This window comes from Choristoneura fumiferana, chromosome 14 (assembly GCF_025370935.1).
Source record: "Choristoneura fumiferana chromosome 14, NRCan_CFum_1, whole genome shotgun sequence".
In the NCBI taxonomy this organism is placed as follows: Eukaryota; Metazoa; Arthropoda; class Insecta; order Lepidoptera; family Tortricidae; genus Choristoneura; species Choristoneura fumiferana.
This window is the reverse complement of record NC_133485.1, coordinates 14,677,876-14,697,031: the sequence shown is the minus strand read 5'-3', so window position 1 is coordinate 14,697,031 and position 19,156 is coordinate 14,677,876. Positions and strand designations below refer to the sequence as shown.

Genomic DNA, 19,156 nt, shown 5'->3' with positions numbered 1-19,156 from the left:
TTCGTTTGCAACTAGAAAAGTAACTTGTCTCAGTATCTAGAATGTTGGTTTTAGGGATCTTATCACTCTTCCACATAATCTATACTGCTTTAAAATAAACTTAATACCCCTTGAAAATGACCTGTGGATAGTTAAGTCACTTAGACTAAGTGGTTCGTGCAACATCTGATAAGAATGTTATGACTTCATAATTATAGGTGTTATAATTATCGTCGCATGACAAGTCGAGAATTATGATTGTTATTGTTATTTCCTTGGTCATTTTCTCATAGTTTTTGTCACAATTTTCACGCTTTGTTAACGATTAAGTAGGGATCTTTGCTAACTAGGTCGATCATATAGCTTTGAATATGAGGGAGAATTAAGGACTAAATCATTGCTCAAACCACGGAAGTAATCAAAACTGTTCTTTTGTTGATTGAATTATTGTCTTCCAATTCAAATACAGACACAGCATTCTACCTCTTATTGAAATTCTCTCCATAACAGTAATCGGAAATGGTCAAAGCGATACTTATGTTGCTGTTATTTGTAACGAGAACCTTATGCATAATTTAATCTTTGTCATTCTGAGCATACTTTATCTTACATTGGCTTTTTAGTCTTAGCACTCCTTGCTCTTCAAATGAATTCGTGAATATAGTAATTAGTGTTTATCCTATGCATCTATTTATGCAGCAGCGGCATGGATTGAACATTTTCGTTGAGCAGCCCAGAGACTGAGAGGATATATTTGAATGTCCTCGCAGTTACCTACTGTGTACAACCTTTGCCATAAAATAATCATTTACTCTGAAGCAACATCAAAAATTAAGGCAAACACTGGCAACCGAAATGTTACGGCATCACTCTACTGACCTGCAGTATTAGCAACATCTAGATTGATTCTCCACAGAACTTTTTACATCAAAACCTACCCTCGTTTCAGGTACGAGAAATGCTCCGAGCTCAGGACTCCAACGGCCCTCGGATGCTCATGCTGATGACCGAACAATTCCTCTCCGACCCTCGGCTTCTGTTGTGGAGGAACCAAAATACCCCCATGACGGAGAAGTGTCGACAACTCTGGGAGCAGTTGGGGGCGCTCTGGGTCTCCATAGTGCTGGACCCTGGCAGCAATAAGCATCATAGAATACAGTGGAGGCATCTTTTAGAGAAATGGTCGGCGGTGGAAGTGTGTCCGACTGAGGATCCGGATTACAGGTCATTTCCATTGGTGAGTAAACCAGTGAAACTTGTAATATTTAACGTGTACTGTGGCTTACCACATACTTGGCCACGTGGCATGTGGCGTAACGATTAATGATTTTAAAATTGATGTGCTATCGGTGATTACTCAAATACCCTTAATTGCGTGATTATTGCCGAATCGAAAGTCATCAACGTAACAACAATATAACCATCGACATGTTTGAAACATAAACATCGTATGTTATTCTGCTTTTACATGTTTACCATCTTGGTTAAAGAGGCGCGGTTCATCAGAAGGATACTTACGTTTAATTTGTTACTTCTCCTTGAGTTGGAGGTTAAAAAAGATAAAAATTAACTTTTCAATATGATTTCAGTACGCGAGAGAAAGAGAAAGAAACGAGAGAGATCGTGATAGGGACCACAGAGACAGGGACAGAGAAAGGCACCGTGACAGGGAAGAACGGGACAGAGAAAGGCTACGGGAGCGAGAGGAGAGAGATAGGTATGCTTAAAGAATTAGATTAATAGTTCACATAACTGATCATTTAGTACGAGGTATCTTGATTACAATGCCAGCCCTGAGGTCTTACAATACTAAATTCTTATGCCTTTAACAGTACAGGATGGGATGAAGTTGACGTTTGGATATAAGACGAGGTGTTTCTCAATATTCTTATTAAATTTGACGACCATATGGCCTAGTGGTTAGAGAACCTGACTACGAAGCTTGAGGTCCCGGGTTCGATTCCCGTGTCGGGGCAGATATTTGTATGAAAAATACGAATGTTTGCTCTCGGGTCTTGGGTGTTAAATATGTATTTATGTATGTGACTATATCTATATAATTATATTTATCCGTTGCTTAGTACCCATAACGCAAGCTTTGCTAAGCTTATTTTGGGACTAAGTCAATTGGTGTGAATTGTCCCGTGATATTTATTATTTATTTATTTTATTATAAATTTCTTTTTTTGTAAATTAATCAAGCAAAAGTTTTTACGAATCTCATCAAAATAGTTGACTAACATAATGTTTATTTTTCAGAGAAAGACATAGGGAGAGACAAAGGAGAGAAATGCATTCCCATTCGGAAAGTTCCGATGAAGAACCTAGACCTAATAAGTGAGTTTTTTAACTAGTCATTGCTGTTTCCGATTTTTGACATAATTATTCATTAATTATTGCTTTTCATACATTAGGTGCATTGGGTCATTAATTGGATTGTTTTTTTTTCACTTTCTTAAAAGTTCTGCAACTGTTTCACCCCGTGCAAAGCTATACTAGCTCGAGTCTGATGCACTGCACTTTAAGATATCATGTATATACGACGTATGTTGCAAAGGGTTTTCTTTACGAAAACTGCAGACATTTTAGCAGAATATTTTAAGGTTGTTCAATGTCTGACAACCGGTGGATGCAAGTGGCGAATTGTCGTTCATTGTGGCGTTCATTGTTCAGTAGTGAACGTCTTCCGGCTAATGATTATATTGGTGATGATAATGATGACGTCTGACAGATTCATGCTTTGTTTCAGTTATGAACGAGAATACAGGAGAGCTAGCAAGAGATTAAGACTTCACAACCAAAGGCCTGCGCCATCGCTCACGCCACGGACTGTTTTTCACAAGTAAATACAATTTTATTTTCAATCCAATTTGAGCTATCTTCGTATGCAAAATCTGTTTTGAAAGCCATTACCTAAGTACTATAGTCGTTGCATATGTCACCGGCCGCAAAAATATCGGTTTCGAGCCGCAGCTTGACGACCACTGGCTTAGACGTTGTTCTAGACCAGGGATGGGGAAACTTTGTCCTTCGCGTGCCAATATATAATAACGAAATATATGGCGGGCCAAGTTGTTGCATTTTTAGGTATGTTATTTACTGAAATAAAAATATTGATATGTATTTTCTGAAACACTAATTTGGCCATTGCCAATGAGAATGAAATTATGTAACAATACGAAATCTTCTCTTGATTTTTGTTTGATGGTCGCGGGCCGGAGATGGCCCGCGGGCCGCAGTTTCCCCATCCCTGTTCAAGACTATGTTTGAGTGTTTTTTTTCGAACAACTATGTTTTAGGTATTTTTTGCTATTTTTTTACTTCCACTAATCCCTCTCTTTGATGTCAGCTCAGTACAGTTAGATCAAGACACTCTAATTCTAACTCTTATATGAAGAGAAGAAACATGTATTCGGATCACTGATCTCTTTATTGTCTAGGGCGCTGGACGCCGTGGACATATCCTGGGAAAACGAGCACCTGAAGAACATTCTGGGCAGCGACGAGTACGGAGACTGCGAGAAGCCTGGTAAAGCGGGTGGCTCCGCGACCAAGCAATCCTACCCCAAGTTTAATGAACTCGGGCAACCCTTGTGGCATGGTGAGAATAAACACTTTTATACCAATAAGCCGCTTACGGACGTTCGGACAAATGTACTGACAGACATGGTGAAACTCATGGTGGGGTCCGTTTTTTGCCATTACGGAAGCCTAAAAAGGGCATTTATGCATCTTTGAGGCAATTTTATTTTAATGTTTGTTGGCCTAATGTAGTTTGTATAATATCAGTGGAACTATCATTTCTCTGTACTTAAGTAGCTAGTATTATACATAATTGTCCCAAAAATCTTAGAAGATTCCTTTGCCCAGCAGTGGGACGTATATAGACTGGGATCATGATGATATTAATATATCGTTTTTAGAACATTTACCGGTGGTCGGTGCTCGGATAGAAGCGCTTCGTGCACATGGCTGCGCACCCGCAGCGTTACGCCTGGCTGTCAGCGCCGTGCGCGCCATGCGGCATCGACAGGTTAGAATGTTGAATTTTACATCAAGCTCCTATATGCCACCAAAATGTGATCCAGTAGGATGTTATTTTTATAAGCTTTGTAAGTAAGTTTACTTTAATTGAATAGGTAATGAGACTTACTTGAAACCACCTTGACTGTAGAATAAGCATCTGCAATAAGTTTCCGAACCATATCCAGCTGATATATTAGCCAAGAACCTAAAACTTCATTTCTATTTACCATCATGATGAGGTCAATGGTGGTTAGACTTGATTTCCTTCTAGAAAACACATATAAGCAACTGTGGCTAAAGCAACGGTGTTACAGCGCTAAACAGTGTTAACCTATGGATAGTCTACTGATCTTAATCAAAATCCTGTGATTTTTCCCAGGATCTAACCCATCAAAAAGCATTCTTGCCAAATAAGACGATAGTGGTGTTATAGCGCTCGACAGTATTAACCCGGTGGATAGTCTAGGTGCAAATCATAAATCATATTTACCATGCCATCTTCCTCAGGAGGTAGCCTAACAAATGTGGCCTGAATTAAACTGTGGTGTTATAGCACTCGACAGCATCAACCTTAGGAAAAAAATACAAAAATTAAATCAAATTGACCATACTATCTTCCACAAGAAGTAGCCCACTAAAGGTGGTAACAATTAGACGATGAGAACAGTAGTGTTATAGCGTTCGACAATATTCACCTATGCATAGTCTACAAATCTTAAATCAAATTAATCCTACCATCTTCCTCAGAAGATAGCCCAAAAAGGTGACAAGAATAGGTTGGATTATAGCGCTCGACAATATTAACCTAAGGATGAAATACAAAACTTAAATCAAATTAACCATGCCTTTTTCCTTAGGAGGTGGCCCAACAACGGTGGCAAGAAGTAGGCGCGGGAGAAGCCTCGTCCAGTGGCGGACACCCGTCCTCCTGTCCCGGGCCTGACGCGTGTTCACCATCGTGTGGCCGCCGCGTGAAGCTTAGCCAAGTCTGCTCGCACATGGACCCTGGGGAATGCATTCCCGGGGGTGCCACGTGTGCGCTGTCACACTCGCACCGTTGTATAGGACGAGGTGAGCGAACGGGTCACATATATGTCAAACATGAGCTCAAATGCTAAATAATTATTCAATTTGACCGTTGACTTATTTAAACAGAACCAAAGATGACAATACAATGCTAAGACACTGTTAAAATTCGATCGATTATAATATATATTTTGTTTTGTTTGAAAAAATTACTTTCTGCCAAGTACTGTTTTACCGCCCTCTATCCGGTTGGAAATACTTCACAGAGGAGCAAGTCATTATCCGTTTATATTTTAAACATGGATTTGCGCAGAGTGACGCCTGAATAAATACAAAGACAAAGTCAAAATATCTTTATTCAATTTAAGCTATGGCAAGCACTTATGAATGTCAAAAAAACCTACCACCGGTTCGGAAAACCTCTGTCATACAATTTTAATACGTCCTCCATTTTATCATTGTCATGCAGATAGCAGGTGTTGGACGGGCTGGTCGCTCGAAGCCATCTGGTGCGTATACGAGTGCCTCGCCGACGCGTGCCTAGCACCGGATGACCAGCGCGCGTCTCCCCGCCTCCATACCTACCTGGATGAAGAGCCCAACACTGGATTACCACCAAGGTAAGCTGGAAAAGTGGCAAAAGCAAAATTAGAAACAAAAATCGGAAGATTTAGGCGAAGCCAGTTACGCAGCCGCCAGTCGACAGACAAGCCAACGTATAGCCCGAGTTGTTGAGATGAGGCCAACTGGATTAATTTCGTTTCTGGAATATTCTTGTAGTATGCACACGCGGGGGTTGCGGGGCACGCGGGCGGAAGCCACTGGCTTTAAAATGGTGGTCAACTCGAAGTCTTGACTTACGTATTTAATTTCAATTATCAATAAAACGCCCTTGTAGTGTTTGGAAATAATATACCATTTTATCAGGTATCAACACGTGCCAGTGGCTGGCAGTAAAAACCCTGAGGAAACGTACTTAGCACTGGCTCTGGAAGCGGCGTTGCTCGGACTAGGCCTTCAAAGGCTGCTGCCGAGTGGACTGTACGCGCAGGAACGATACTGCAAACAGGTATGCTGGGAATCTTTTTGGTCACATTTTTTGCTTAATTTACAGATCCATTTTGTTGAATGAATTTTGCTCATAGCTGTAAAATTTTGAGTGAACACGAAAGAAAGCTTCATCATCATCATTATCATATCAGCCGTAGGTCGTCCACTATTGGGCATAAACCACCCCCATAGACCTCCAGTTCCTTTGGATGAAAGCGGCCTGCATCCGCCGTGAACCCGCGGTCTTAACCAGGTCATCCGTCCCTCTCGTTGGCGGTGGCTTGGCGATCCGCGGCCTCCATTAAAAAACCCAGGGCCATCTGTTCTCTGCGCTATATGGTCTGCCCATTACCACTTCAACGAGCTAGTTCGCTAGGCTATGTCGGTGACCCTCGTTCTTCTACATATCTCCTCATTTCTGATTCGATCCTGTAGAGAAACCCCGAGCATAGCCCTCTTTAAAGCTCGCTGAGCAAATCTGAGCCTATTTATAAGGCCTGTTAAAGTGAAGCTCACTAAAAAGAAAAGGTTAAATTTATATATTTTTTTCACGAACCATTCTTACACAGGAGGAACGCCTAATAGCCCAGCTGCAGCGGGTAGAAGGAGAGGCGGCGGCAGCGGTGGGGTCGCGCGTGGCCACCGCCCTACTAGAAGGAGGCCCGTCCTCCTGCCTTGGGGCCATAGTGCACCCGGGCACGGCGCCTGCGCACACGTTCGCGCGGTTTCTGTTCCTGACGCTGCTGCCGGCTGATGCTGAGCTAGCGTATAGGGTCGGACTGAGGGCTATGAGGTAAGCAGAATGTGAACTTATCCAAATTGCAGTTGAGAGTTAAACAAATATAAAAATTAGGGGTTTGTACTTATTATTAAGGCGGTACGTCAATGATAAAAACAGTAATATATTATGCAAAAATTGTATAACATGGGTCAAAAAAGGCGAGTGGCGTGAGTTACGATGCGAGCGTAACGAACATTGTATTACGAAGAAGGCGCCACGAGTTTATCTCTATCTCTATAAGATGTGTTTTCTGTACTGTTTATTACGTGTTGGTGTTCAATAAAGATCATAAAGAGTCATTCTATTGTAAGTGGCCGCACCTTAGCCTAACCGAACGGAAAAATTAAGAAAAGAAGTAAAAGTGGCTGCAGTATCTTTTTTTTTTATTCGACTGGATGGCAAACGAGCAAGTGGGTCTCCTGATGGTAAGAGATCACCACCGCCCATAAACATCTGCAACACCAGGGGTATTGCAGATGCGTTGCCAACCTAGAGGCCTAAGATGGGATACCTCAAGTGCCAGTAATTTCACCGGCTGTCTTTCTCTCCACGCCACATCTGCACTGCTGCTTCACGGCAGGATTAGCGAGCAAGATGGTGGTAGCAATCCGGGCGGATCTGCATTTTAGCAATATTACGATACAAGTGCTGTTGTGGGGAATAAGCTATAGACTTTTCCAGAATCCAGTTATGTATGTGTTATTAGTGTTCGTGATTAAGTAAATCGCAGATAACAATACAGGAGTAGAAAAAAAATGTTGTATAAAACAGAAAACTACATGCGAACATTCAAATAACACTTGAACCGCATTCCAGAACGGCAAATACAATATTGCAATAATGATCGCAGCGTCCGCTCGCCCACCCGGCCTTCCATTTGACAACAACTGCGTACCACATACCCCATTGTATATTTCGTATTTGTGACCAGGTTGCGTATGGTGGAAGAAGCGTACGCGCTGGACGGCATCGGTGGCGGGGAGGGCGGCAGCGGCGGCACCGGCGCCTGGCACACGCTGCAGCACGCCGAACAACAACAGGCTGCCCTGGCCAGCGCGTTGCTAGGTAAATGGCTCTGAGAAACCAACAGCTTGTGTATGATAATGGCACACAGAGGTTGGATAGATCAATTTTTTCCCATATGGTTTTTTACTGAAGCGTATTTTCACAGAAACTTATATATAGTTTGCATTGACCCGAAAGATCATAAGCAGACAGAAGTAAACGCGGAGCACCTTCGATACTGTTTCTGTGTCGATAAAAAATTTGGGAAAAAAAATAAGTTTCAGTAAAAAACCATGGTGGGAAAAGCGAGTTAAAATTTAGTTACTATGTAGGAAATAACGATTCTGTTAAATTGATCTAACCATCCAATAATATAATACACATGAAGAATAAAGGAAGTTACTTAAAGCATTCAAGCATTAAGCCCATTTTCCCTCGCTTTGCTTTATAAACGAATCGGGTAAAATAGCTCGTTTTGTGCTCTTGCTGTATAATTTAATTTTCAGAAGGTAATAAATCTATTTATTTTGTTCAGGCGCGGCACGCGGCACGCCGGGGCGCCTCCGCGCGGCACTGGGCGCCACGCAGCGGCACGTGCGCTCCGCCGCGCAGCTGTTCCGGCTGGCGCAGGACGCGCTGCGGCACGCGGCACCGCCCGACGCGCCGCACCACCACCGGGACTTGTTGCACGCGGCGTTCGAGCTGGGGCTGCAGGTAATATACCAAGCTGTAGGCGCGGCACGCGGCACGCCGGGCGCCTCCGCGCGGCACTGGGCGCCACGCAGCGGGACGTGCGCTCCGCCGCGCAGCTGTTCCTGGTGCTCCATGTAGGCTTGCCTAAGCTAAAATGGTGCCAAAGTGCATGGGGGTCATGTCTCGACCCCTGGGTTTTAACTCTATACGACCCCCCCTAACAGTGTATATAGAATTTGACAATAGAATTTGACCCCTGGCTATAGAATTTGACCATGCGACCCCCCTCCTGGCTATAAAGCTGGATCCGCCCAGATGTCCATTCTCTCGCGCGTTGAGATCAATTATGACTAGTCACACAACAAATCCGACAATAACCGTCTGACGGGGAACTGAAGGGCCAATTACAATGATACTTGTATGTGTTTACATACGTAACGTTACTGTGTCCCCAGGTGTTGCGAATGACGCTGTCGTCAGTGAACTGGCGGCGGCGCGAGATGGTGCGCTGGCTGGTCACCTGCGCCACCGAGCTGGGGCTGGACGCGCTTCTCTCCATTATGCAAAACTGGTACGTACAAATTCTGAAGAACAATAAAATATCTGAAGGAAAACGACAGACGAAGGATACTTCCGAACAGCTTTGTAACTAAAAAAAAAGAAGACAGTCCTGCTGTGCTTAACATTTGAAGGAAATAAATAGAAAGACCATAAAAAAAAACTATGGCTCAAAAGTCTGGTCGTCATCACTGGAGAGCAAAGGGCTAGCGTCTCTCTCAACAAATTGCCATCGCTATTCTACATACGAGGGAATGCTACCAGCCTGTTAGGCACCATACCACAAGGGCCCTTTTTATGTGTATGAAGTTCCGAATCCGCACTGGACCTGCGTGGGAACTACGGCCCTCTCATTCTGAGATGCTTGTGCCCTGCAGTGGAACGTACATACATATATAGGCCGACATGATGATGATGGTGATGATGATGATGATCCTTGTCGGCAGGTACGAGTTGTTCACGCCAACGGAAGCGACGGGGCCGGTGGCGGCGGCGGCCATGTCTCATTCGACGGCGCTGCGGCTCGGGCTCAGCTTCGAGCAGCAGGAGAAACTCAGCGCGTGCGCGAGGACGCTCGCGCTGCAGTGCGCCGCCAAGGTAAACCCACCTACAACATCCACATAAATCATCTACATAACATCACACAGAGTCTATAATCACCAACATCACACAAGAAACTATACCTTTACCATGCGTGCAAGATGGCTACGTCTGTGCCACACTAGATAGGTTAGATCAGCGGCCTGTTTTTCTGGGACATGTCTTGTGTCCTGGGGTGTCCTGGGGCGTCCTAAATGAATTTAAAAAAAAAATGTCTGCTGTAAATTGCGCTCACATACGCCGTCAAATAGTCTCCAGCTGTTTTTTGTGTATGTCTAATAAATAACGGTATCTCCAGGACCCGCCAGGCTGCGCCCTCAGCGCCCTATCCGTGTGCGAGGGCTCCGCTGGCGCCTTCGAAGCGGCCTGCGCTGCCGTCGGCGGCGCCGCGGCGAGGGGCGCGCTTGCTTCCAGCCAACTCTTCGCCGTGGCCAGATATATGGAGCAGAGGGGGCAGCCGGCGAGGGCTATGAGATTAGCCACGCTGGCGATGAGAAATCTACACCTACATTATAATCAGGTAAGAGCAATAGAGTGATATTCTTCTACAGTGCCCTGTCTAGCGCACCGTTGATTTATGGCACCATTGGTAGCGACAAAAAAAGCCTAGTGTTGAAGTTGTTTATACACATAGAATGCTGCAAAGGTGGCGAGAGGCATCAGCTTTCATGTAACTCTTTGCCGTGGCCATACTAAAATTAAAAAGAATAATAACATCTTTATGTCGAAATGCCTATGGTTACAAGGCTTTCATAGATCTTAGACTTAGGGAACATTTAAGAAACTAGACTAAAAAAAGACTAATCTAAAAAGCGTCGATATTAAAACCTGTAAGTATCTTTGTCTACAGGACAGCCACCCTGCCATCGCAGACATCCACTGGGCAGTAGCGCTGGCGCATTCTTTGGGACGCGCCGAACTTCAAGCGATGCTGCCGCTGCTAGTGAAGAACGTACAATGCGCACCCGTCCTGGTTAGTATTAGTACTTTATCCGTGGCTTCGTTCCTTAACCATTGGATTTAGCAGTTGAATTTATTTCCCATGGGAATTTCAAAATATTACATCGTGAACTTCATTAGCATTGCAAGACAACTGTGCTTAAATTTCATGACTCTAATCCCCTTGGGGATATCGGGATAAAAGTAGCTTATATTTATTTTAGATTTCCAACTATTTACTATTTACATACCAAATTTGACACACACTCACTTTCTCCCTCCACTCTACTCTGGCTTAGCAAAATGTCGCTATTCCGGCTGGAATCGCTCCAAATCGTCCCGCCACCTCCTGAATCTCCTGATTAAACAATAGGATTTGAAGTTATACATATGGGTGGAGGACCTAGCTGTTCATAATGACTAGGTATCCTAAACTGTCGTTACTCCACAGTCGGACGTCCTCCGGCGCTGCTGCGTGGCGGCGGCTGGCTGCTCCCGCGCACGACCCCCGCCCCGCGACCCCCGACCCCGCTGCGGCCGCTGCTGGAGGCCGCTTTGCGCGCGTACGCATCCACCACGCACGCGCGGCTTGCGCACATCTCGCCAAGACATTACGCCGACTTCGTGGACTTTCTCGGTAAGTTACTTTACTATTGCCGCTAACCGTGGGGTTTTGCTCGAGCGATACTTTAAAGAGCGACGGTGCGGTTAACTGCATAGTGCGTACGTAGCCTTAGAGCCTTCGCACACCGCGTTTTTACAAACTTTTATTCTACTTGCAATATGTGTATGTAGGTAAAGGTCAAATTTTGCAAACAAGTAGTGTGGCCGAATTGAATTGAAATTTGACATGCTTATGTAAACCTAGTGACAATACAATAATCTGGTACTTTTATCCTGGTGGTCCCGCCAGGCTCATTTCCGAAGGACGGAACTCTTCAACAGTTAATTTACACAGAAATAGGCTTCTGTTTAACTACAATCACGCCTGATGGTAAGCGAAGAAGTAGACTAAGACATCGAAATTTGGTACGCAAATGTAGATTAGATGACAATGCAAGTATAGTCAACAAAAAATACAGTCAGCAAACAAGCTTGTATTAGAAATTTTATTACAATCTCTATCATTTGTTGTTGCAGGTAAAGCCAGAGACACATTCGCGCTAGCACACGACGGCCCACACCAATTTGCGGCTCTGCTACAGGAAATTAAACTCAAATACAAGGGCAAGAAGAAACTTATGTTCCTCGTCAAAGAGAGGTTCGGCTGAACTGACTACGAATTTAAATGGCCTCTGTCGCAGTGTGTAGGGGATATAAATCGCATTTTATTCCTGAAGTATAATGTCGGATCTCATTTGTTTCGTGGCGGAGACTTACATCTTGTTAAAGGCGTGTTATGCGACTTTAGTGTTCTAAAAGACTTTTAGAGGACTGTTCAAAGCGCTGCTTGCGATCATTATGTGTATGCATGCAGTGCTAATAATACAGATCGAAAAACGCGCTTGCAGACTCAAAATTATGACTATGGTACTGCAATGCAAACAGGGTCCTTAGCAGGGCTTTTAGTAGGACTTAGGTACTTAAGCGCATAGGCACATAGCACATGGTGTAAACGCGTTCCCCAATACAGATTCAATCGTACTTTTGCGAAGTGCGTTTTTATTGTATTCGAAAGTATCTGTGTGCTGTGTCCCTTAACACGAGTTCAGTTCATGTTTTATTGTTACATTGTAAAAAAAAACCCAAGCTGTCAATTCGTTGGAACCAGCTTGTTTAAATGCTGTTGTATTTTTTTTAGTGCAATCGTTTCGTTTTTGTTTTATGTTTGATTCGTGCAATACAGCGCCGCGCGTCTTCGTGTTTTGTCTATGCTCTATGCCATAGACAAGATAGTTTTTTTACCGCTAAGGTAAACGTCAATACCTCATTCATGGTAACACCAAGTACCAAACCAGTCTAAAGTGAAGTATTATTTTATTATTACAGTAGTTAATCCTTAAAAATGTCATTCTACATTTGTAAGTATATTTTAATGATCTCAATGATTCCATTTTTATGTAAATAGACTTAGCTCGTGTAAATATAGATAAGTTTAGTTTTCGGTAGGTACGTACGTATAGCTTTTTCGGTTTGTGCGGACATTGAATTATTTTTATGATCTGTAAATCGTGTAAAAATCAAGAATACTCTTAACAGTATTTCTTATATCATTATATTAATATGTTTGCACAGATCTAGGAGTTTAGTATAGTGCGCCATCGTATAGCGTCCGATATGGAATCAATCATTAAATATGACACAACACCAAAGAAATATTAAAATAAGTCCAAAAGTGTGAATAACCAATGCCATTTTCCTTTCAGTGAGCATCCGCCCTATTAATTCTTTCTCTGTGGTCTTGTTTTATTTTTAATTATCGTCACCATCAATTCCATTTTCGTTTTTTTGTGTAGGTACCTGGCTTGTGAACATTGTTTTCTTTTAATTTTTTTTGTTCTTGTCATTTTCATGTCCTTTTGAAAGAGACATGACTTAGGGGATGTTTCACCATCCATTGATTAGTGTTAACTGACGGTTGAATGTGATGCCGTCTCTATTTGTTTTGTTCGCATAGATGGAGACGGCATCACATTTAACCGTCAGTTAACACTAATCAATGGATGGTGAAAGCCCCTTAAACTCTTTTTTTTACTAGATCCCAATTTTATGTAACGTTGGCGTCAATTATTTTGGATACTTTGATTTTGAACTAACTTTCACTCTATCCTAGCGTAGATAAATTAACAAGAAGTGCATTTATAAAAATAGATGTTTAATGTTTAAATAATAGACATTCGGATAGTGTTCAAATATTAGAATGAAAGAAATAGCGCGTAAGGAGACGGGAGAATTTTGTACTTTTTGTGGTGTGCTGGGAGGGTTGTGCGAACGACGCAACTGTCAAAACGTTATAACAAATATTTTGCCAACCCTAATATGTGTCAAATGAAAAAATAAACGTCACACCACTGTATCCAATTTGTTTTATAATATTGTATATAATCGATAAAATGTGTTAAAGCGCTGAGTGATGAATAATTGAAACAAAAACATGACAAATTAAAGACTTAAATTTGTGACTGCGTTCAATGTTGCAACCCAAAATATGGTTATTATTAGACCGCGACTAGATCAGGAATAAAGTTGACATTTATTTTATATACCTAACTACGTACACTCGAGTTCATAAACTTGTAAGCAAAAGTTTGATCAAAACAATCTGAGCACGCTCTTCTGCGCGCCATTAACAATGGAGTCGTGTTCAGATATTATGATCAAATTTTTGCTCATATGTTAACGAACTCGACTGTACAATACATACTCTTATGACTTTCCAAAAGTAGATTCTCCTTATATTTTGTGTGGTAATACTGAACTATGATGTCACTTGTTGTTTAACTCAATAATATTTCAAAGTTTTATTGTATTTACACGTTTTCCGTCTTAAAATTAAATGTAATTTTTAGAGCTGAGTCTTGGAATCGTTGGTGTGAAATATATTTCTATAAAAAAGAGAAATCTCTCTAAAGACAGATTATATGCATGGAGACTGAAATCCAATGGAAAGAGTTGAAACTTCAAAAGACGATGTAACTAGAACAGAACATGAATTTCGTCAGTACTTGTTACTGCGTCAAAATAGAGGTGGCGCTAGGGTTGCTACCCGTCAAAATAAATACAAAAGTGATACAAAATGACAGATCTTCCAATTCCATTCTAATCGCGGTCTAGTAATAATTTTTGTTTAGTAATCTAATAAAAATAGATGAGTGATATATTTTAAAACCTGATGTTAGAAAAATAACGTAGCCTAAAAAATAACTATCTTAATAAGAAATTCAGAACTTATTAAGTTTCGGTTGTCAATAGAGCTAATAAGTTTTTAACTAATCTGAGTTGTAACATTGGACACATAAGATACACAAATACTGCAGTTTAATAAGGGCTTACATTATTATACAGTGAAATTTTGAAGAAAAATACGCGATTAAAATATCCCTTAGACTACGTACGTACACACTATGCGGTTAGACGCATGTAGCGCGCCGTCCCTCTTCAAAGTATCGCTTGAGAAAGAGACGCGCTCAAACCACGCGGTTAGCCGCATAGTGCGTACGTACCTAGTCTAACTTGCGAAAAATAATCGCCAAGTTTCTCCATGCAGTTACGCATAAGCCGCGTATCCACTAGAGGCAGCCTCGGGCCGAGCGGCTGCCTCGCTCCGAGGCCGCGCAAGTGGAGACGCTGCCAAAGGCACGGCTCAGACTGAGGCTCCTTTGAGCACGGCCAAAAAACCGACAAAATATGGCTCGGCTCGAGGCTGCTCGGCCTGAGGCTGCTCTAATGGATACGCGATAGAAATGCGCGTTTGTCTTCAAAAGACGCTGTGTAGAAAGCCCTTAAGTAAAGGCGGATCCTTTAAAATTATTCTGAATTTTCATATTGAAACTACTATATCGATTTCTAACAAAGCGCATTCAATGGCCTGCGTGTTTCAAAGAACATTAGAATTGAATTACGACTCTTAAGCATTGACTCATTTTGCCAATTTCCTGATTAGTGACGAACAATTTGGGTATTTAACAAACATAATGGATAGGATTCGCGCTGTCATCGTTCATCCACCATTACCTCTCATATTTCGTTTTCTAGAATTTTTTTACCGTACAACGGCAAAAACTACTAGACACTGGCAAAATTGTCCTCGAATGGACAGAGCCATATTTTTTTAAAAGAAACAACAACAAACATAATGCAGAAATGGATGACAGTATTTATTTCGCAAAGTAATTATAAAAATAGTAAAAAGCCTTATATTTTATGAGGATATCTTCTAGATGGCAACGCCATTTTCCAGTGCAAAATAAAAATGATGATGGCGCCTTTTAACTGGCGCGGAAGCGGTGTAGGTGTGGACTATCTCGCTCTACCTTGGGCTCTCAATTGATATCTCTGTCACACTCTAATATTCTTTGAAACGTAGGCATAGGCTGTTAGAATTGATAGATAATAAAAGATAAAACTTTCGACAAAACAGTGCCGATACCTATTATATTAATTTCTGTTGTCTAGATACTCTCATTCCGATTTCGAGCGCAATCAGTACAAATTTGTACTTATTTAATAATAATGACTGTCTTATTGTATAGCAATAATTTTGTCGCCTTAGCCGGCCTGTGTTAAAGTGATGTTTAAATCATAAAAATTGAGTAAGTACTATCGAATTATTGAATTTATTTATATCTAAATGCCGTTTTTTGGTTTAATAAAATCTTAGTATAGCTTTACAAGCCCAACCACTTGAACAGTGACAATTTGTGGAACCTTTTCATAATGACGTCATGTACCACAGGCCAATTTTGTCAAGGAAGTCATGAAATACATTGAGAAACGGTTCCACAGCTAGTCACTGTTAAACGACTCTACTACCTTCGGTTTCGTTTTTTTTTTGTTATGGTCTGGTAAAATTTACTGTTTCTGGTAAAGTTATCTTTTCTTTCAAGCTTGGTTATAAAGGTATGAAAATACAAAAAATACTCGATCATTAAAAATATTTTTACAGATCAATATTAAATGTAAAATTCACGTTTTAAAATCGACTTGCCAATTTGTAACGCCAAAAACGAACCCCAAGTGCCTTCAGGCAAGTCCATTCGAACCGGGCCGGCTGCTTGATTTTCAACTTTATTTGTACTGTGCTCAGTGTCGATTATATTTTGTAATTGTGTTGTACGTATAACGTTGACACCCTTCTGTGCTGGTATGACGAAGGTGATAATTTCAATATAAATAATTGAAAAATGTGCTTTTTGTTTGATTTATTAATGAAACCCGCATGAAATACCTTAGGTGTAGTTACAAATTACAATCGAGGAAATTGTATCGCGTACCAACGTTACGTTACGTTATGTTATATCACGTTACGTTACAGACTGAGACTTATCTGAGAATCAGACCGACCAAGCAAGACTAAACTTTATGCCAACGACATGAAAACTGTTTTCGATTTACAGATATGTACACAGTCGAGTTCATAAACTTGTGATTGGGAGCAAACATTTGATCAAAAATATCTGAACACGACTCTATTGTTAACGGCGTAGAAGCGTGTTCAGATATTTTTGATCAAATTTTTGCTCACCAGTTTATGAACTCGACTGTACCTACCTGGTAGGTACGGTGGATAATCAGTTTCAGTATGATTTCTTTGGCAGACGGATGGGATGTCAACATGACAGTAGGACAATTAGGACAAAGGTTCCATTCTGATACACAATTCAGTTTCTTTGACTTTAACTTCGTAAGAATGTAAATGACCTCAATTCTGGTGGCACTACCTATATCCACAACATCTAGTGAAGCTATGCGGCATAATCATAGTCCCTACAAAAGTCAAAGTCTCGCCGTCTCCCTCAGCATCCTTCTTTGTCTCAGTAACACCCTTGTCTACGTAATTCGTGTCGTTCATAGAATCCATGACGACATCCTTGTCTAGAAGTAGTTCGTGTTCTTTTTTTTTGTTTTCTGGAACATCATTTATATCTTCGTAACCTAGTACTAGAGGCGGCAGCACTACAAGCCTTGCTTCACGAGCTGCTTCATACTGAAATATTGAAAAACATAAAATTTACGTCGACAAGGCTGCAAACTTTTATTTGTCATAATTTGCCCCTTCTTGCGACTGAATGACTCCTTCAGTAGTTGGTACCAGTGGCATAGCTAGGGGGCGGCGGGGGCGGCCCGCCCCTAAGTGGGTGACACCCGACCGTGAACATCAGTAGTGCCACCTATAAAAATTCCCAAAACTGTGGCAGATTGCATAACCACCACTAAAAGATATTACATACTCAGTGGTGGTAACAAGCACCTACTTAATAGGTGCCTACTTGTATAGTAAGTTTCTTTTGATTCGAGTTTTGGGGTGCCATCCATGCTAGCTATAGCTACGCCACTGGTTGGTACTCAAATTTATTATGATGAGCGGTGGTGATCATTTCTCATCAGATGATCCGCTTGCTCGTTTTCCTCGCTCTAATTATTATTATTGTTAGCCTATTCTGTCCAACTCCCTCTCATAATAAAAAAAAATTACTTGTTTAAAATCTAAAAAATTAAATCTATGAATTGGACGTACCAAAGCGCTGTCATGTTATTATTTAATTTCACTTTTGAGGTTTGGAACGTTTTTGCTAAAATACGTCCAATTTAGCTTAAAGTACTTATTTGAAAAAAAAATGATTCTATTACGTTAAAGTACAGTCACCAGCATTAATATCTGCCACAGCGGAGCGTGCAAAAATATCTGACACGTCCTTCCGGCCCCAGAAATAGAGTCGTATCAGATATTTATACACGCTTGTTGTGTCAGATATTGGTGCTGGTGACTGTACCTATCATGACTTTATTTTAAACCACTTCTACGAGTACTTTCACCTCAGCAGCGGTAGTTGTTGTTCTAAGGGCGAGGCCTATATGGACTGAAACAATTGCTTTGCTCACCCGCGACCTTATATATATACATTTATGGGGAGGCCTTTGTTCAGCAGTGGACATCTTCCGGCTGATGATAATGATGATCACTTTCACCTTCACCCTCGTTTTTTAACCCCCGACGCAAAAATAAGGGGTGTTATAAGTTTGACCGCTATGTGTGTCTGTCTGTCTGTGGCACCGTAGCTCTTAAACTGTTGGATCGATTTGAATGCGGTTTTTTTTATTTGAAAGCAGGTTTTGTAGTGGTGGTTCTTAGATTCATCAAAATCGGTTCAGCCGTTTTTGAGATATTGAACTTTGAAGTGATACATTTGGGGATTAGGTTAAAGTATGTTTTTACATTTTGCCTTTCGTTAACGATTTAGTTTATACTTAATTTGTAATACGTGCCTCGGCAAATCTGAATCCAATCGCAACCACCACCAGCAACGTTTTCATTTTAACATTTGCATATAGTTAAGTGTAAATCGTGTTATACGAGAAGCCATAAAGTTGGATAACATTAATGAAATACGGATTTTTATTTGCCAGAGTTATGAAAGTTGCTTTAGTTAGAGCTCAGTACGTAAATATTTGTGATTTTTACGGTTCCGTACTTACTTCGAAAGGAAAAATTTAAATACTTACAGGATTACCACTCGTGTGTGTCTGTCCGTCCGTCGCAGCCAATTTGCTCCGAAACTATTGAACTGATTGCGCAGACGCAGCTATGCATAGCTTGACTGCACTACTTCGCGGAGGAGCAAATCAAAATTATGGTTTACTAATGTTTCGGCGAATAACGTTTGGCAACCTGTTTCATTTCGCAACTTTTCATTTCCCAACAGTTTAATATTTCTGAAACTGTAAATATTTCAGGATTTTTATAAAACTAACCTAACCTATCCTAAACACACGATGGCCCTGAAATAAACCCTGAAAGATTAGATTTATTTGTTACCTAAATATTTACAGTTTTGGAGT

The 19,156-nt window shown here is 41.3% G+C and overlaps 2 protein-coding genes across 2 annotated transcripts in view; one reads left to right on the top strand and one right to left on the bottom strand.

Moving 5' to 3' along the window:
* The window catches only part of LOC141435263 (zinc finger SWIM domain-containing protein 4-like), an 80,728-nt gene extending 64,225 nt beyond the window's left edge, over window positions 1-16,503 (top strand). The window contains 19 exon segments of the mRNA XM_074097946.1: window positions 929-1,216; window positions 1,569-1,696; window positions 2,239-2,316; window positions 2,729-2,821; window positions 3,420-3,580; window positions 3,903-4,012; window positions 4,863-5,076; window positions 5,501-5,651; window positions 5,959-6,100; window positions 6,651-6,874; window positions 7,794-7,927; window positions 8,403-8,581; window positions 9,016-9,131; window positions 9,565-9,715; window positions 10,017-10,238; window positions 10,569-10,691; window positions 11,109-11,181; window positions 11,184-11,294; window positions 11,798-16,503. Of these exon segments, the coding sequence (XP_073954047.1) occupies window positions 929-1,216; window positions 1,569-1,696; window positions 2,239-2,316; window positions 2,729-2,821; window positions 3,420-3,580; window positions 3,903-4,012; window positions 4,863-5,076; window positions 5,501-5,651; window positions 5,959-6,100; window positions 6,651-6,874; window positions 7,794-7,927; window positions 8,403-8,581; window positions 9,016-9,131; window positions 9,565-9,715; window positions 10,017-10,238; window positions 10,569-10,691; window positions 11,109-11,181; window positions 11,184-11,294; window positions 11,798-11,928 (2,829 nt within the window). The 3' untranslated portion in view covers window positions 11,929-16,503.
* Window positions 16,498-18,685, bottom strand: LOC141435273 (uncharacterized). Its single transcript, XM_074097964.1, has 2 exons — window positions 18,584-18,685; window positions 16,498-17,303 (listed from the first exon to the last, which is right to left on the bottom strand). The coding sequence occupies exons 1-2, from the start codon at window positions 18,629-18,631 to the stop codon at window positions 17,034-17,036; spliced, it is 318 nt and encodes a 105-aa protein (XP_073954065.1). The 5' UTR covers window positions 18,632-18,685; the 3' UTR covers window positions 16,498-17,033.
* Window positions 18,686-19,156: the final 471 nt, after the last annotated feature.